The sequence below is a fragment of the Tupaia chinensis genome, unplaced genomic scaffold (assembly GCF_000334495.1).
Source record: "Tupaia chinensis unplaced genomic scaffold, TupChi_1.0 Scaffold144215_1, whole genome shotgun sequence".
Lineage (NCBI taxonomy): Eukaryota > Metazoa > Chordata > Mammalia > Scandentia > Tupaiidae > Tupaia > Tupaia belangeri.
The window spans coordinates 74,424-76,750 of NW_006204073.1; the positions used below are offsets into that span (position 1 = coordinate 74,424).

At 56.7% G+C, this 2,327-nt stretch overlaps 1 protein-coding gene across 4 annotated transcripts in view; it reads right to left on the minus strand.

Annotated features, from left to right (window-relative positions):
* LRRC20 (leucine rich repeat containing 20) overlaps positions 1-2,327 on the minus strand; it is a 95,423-nt gene that overhangs the window by 22,375 nt on the left and 70,721 nt on the right. For all 4 annotated transcript variants that reach the window (XM_014583279.2, XM_006166259.2, XM_006166258.3 and 1 more), the window contains one exon: positions 1,247-1,414. In XM_014583279.2, the coding sequence (XP_014438765.1) occupies positions 1,247-1,414 (168 nt within the window). The remainder of the gene's footprint in view (positions 1-1,246; positions 1,415-2,327) is intronic.

Consider the following 2,327-nt stretch of genomic DNA (forward strand, 5'->3'; position numbering starts at 1 on the left):
GGAATGCAGGGAGTGAAGGGCTCAGCAGGAAGACTCTAGGTGATCAGAACAGCTCAGGATGGAGAGCCTCACTGTAGAAAGGCACTTCTGGGCATGTTCCTTCAGTTCAAAGACCTCACAAAGGCCTAAGTGACCCAAGAGCCAACCGAGGGCAAACCACTTAGACACACTAATTCGGACAGCGCAGAGTGCACCCCCAGAGGCTTCCCAGGGGCCAGGCAAGGAAGCTCATCGTGGACACAAGGCTGAGTTTAGGAATCATGTATTCTCATCCAGGCACTCTGCAGTCTTACTGGGCAACCTGATGCCTCTGAGCCTCAGTTTACTCATCTATCAAAGAAACGATGCAGAATTTCAAAGGTTAGCTGGTCCCACTCTCTCCAGCTGAGGTCCTGTCTGCACCATCCCAGAGAGATGGACACTCACTACCACATGAGTCAGGCATTCCCCATGAGTCAGGTCTAGACCACTAGAAAGCTCTTGCTTTTAATCAAATGGCATAATGGTTGTAATAAAGCTATGAAAATAAAAGTGTAACTGAAGGGGGTAGTTTAACTCCACTGACAGCAAAACAGTAGCAACATTAGTAGCATTAGAGAGGGTACAACCGGGCAAAGGTAGCTTAAGGAGGGAGCCAAGGAGGAAAGGGTACAGAGAGGCCCAGCTAAGCGCCCAGTTCTCTCTGGGGAGCTCAAACTGCTAGCTGAAGTGGAAGCTTGCTCTTCCCAGTCCTGCTCTGACAGAGAGGTACATAATTACTGCGAAGAGGGAGCATGCAGGGCTCCTGGGGTTCTGCCATTTGCAGGAGGGGAAGGTGGGGGCGGGGCTGACAGATATTCAAATGAGTAGGTACAGAGAGGCTGTTCTGAACCTGCTTGCCCAGCATTCCCTACTCAGTAGTGGAGAAGGGTTCACTGCAAATGCAGGGGCTCTGGTAGGAGTCAACATATAGACATCAGAACTGAAGGGACTCTGACAGCCTCAGCTGGCAGATGGAGACACACAGAGGGCACGCTTGGGGACCACAGTGGCCCACCTAGTTCAGGGCTGCCCTGTGGGGAAAGCCCAGGCAGGGTACCTGCCAGGTGAAAGCAAGTGTTCACACAGCATCTGACAGGTGACAGGGCCTCGTGGCTACCTCTCCAAGCCCCTAGCTCAGGTATCTCAACATCCCCCCACCACCTGTGAGAGCCCCACTCCAGAGCCCATGCAGCAGACCCAGGGCCGGACAGCAGGGTCCACTCACCTACGATCTCGTTCTCCTCCAGGTTGATGGTCTCCAGCGCCGGCAGGGTGGTGAGCTGCTCGGGGAAGTCTCGGAACTGGTTGCGGGACAGGTCGATGGTCCTGAGGTGGTGCAGTGTGCTGACCTCATTGGGGAGGCGGTGTAGGAAGTTGCCTTCCAGGCGGAGCTCTGTGGCGTGGAGGAATGGAAGGAGAGGATTGTGAGGGGGACCATGCAGAGACCACTATGGCTGTCGCCAACCCACTCTCTACACCTGGGCTAGGAATGCAGGGAAGAAAGCTCAGGCCTCAGAGAATGGTTCCAGGTGGCTGCTTCCACGTTCGTTTACACCAGAGGAGGGTCAGGCGCACCCCACTGCCTAGACCTGCCACAGGTCATCCTAGCAGAGGGCACCTGCATTGGCTTTGAAACAGAAGGCTCCCTTGACAAGCCTAGGCCCAGACCAAGGGTCATGGTGTGCCGGCTCCTCCCTTAGACCAGGCTCTAGACCTTGATGGGACAAATCAAATGGACAGCAGCCCCTCCACCAGGCTCTCCACACCCTGCAGCCCAACTAAGGGACACCACTCTCCACGGCCCTCTGCTCAAGGGGCAGCCAAGCTCTATGTCATGTGCCCCTGGTCCCTTGCCCAGCCACAGTTGACTAGACGTGGGGGGTCCCTGATCCGAGAGTGGCTGCTCCAGAAGGTGACCAGTGACTTATGCTGGGCCTTGTGTGAGAAGGGAGCTGGTCCAGCAGGCCCTTGTTAGGAGAGTGCACACGCACACGCACACGCACACACACACACACAAGCCCTCACACCCAGAAGGGTCCTGCACAATCTGTGCTTTATAAGCAGAGCCGGGGTCACGGGTCTGGGCTCACACGCGGTCCTGCTGCCCTCAGCCTCTGCAGGGTGGGTTGCAGGCAGCCTGTGCTCCTGCTCCTTGATGTCCCATGACCTGCCTAGCCTCCTCGTCTCCATCCCTGCTCTGTGACTGTCGCAGCCTCGCCACCAGCAGGGAGGGTCACAGTCAAGCACGTGAACCCCATGTGTCTCTGGGTGAAGCATGGTAGCAGCTCCGCCCCCACCCCCCCCGG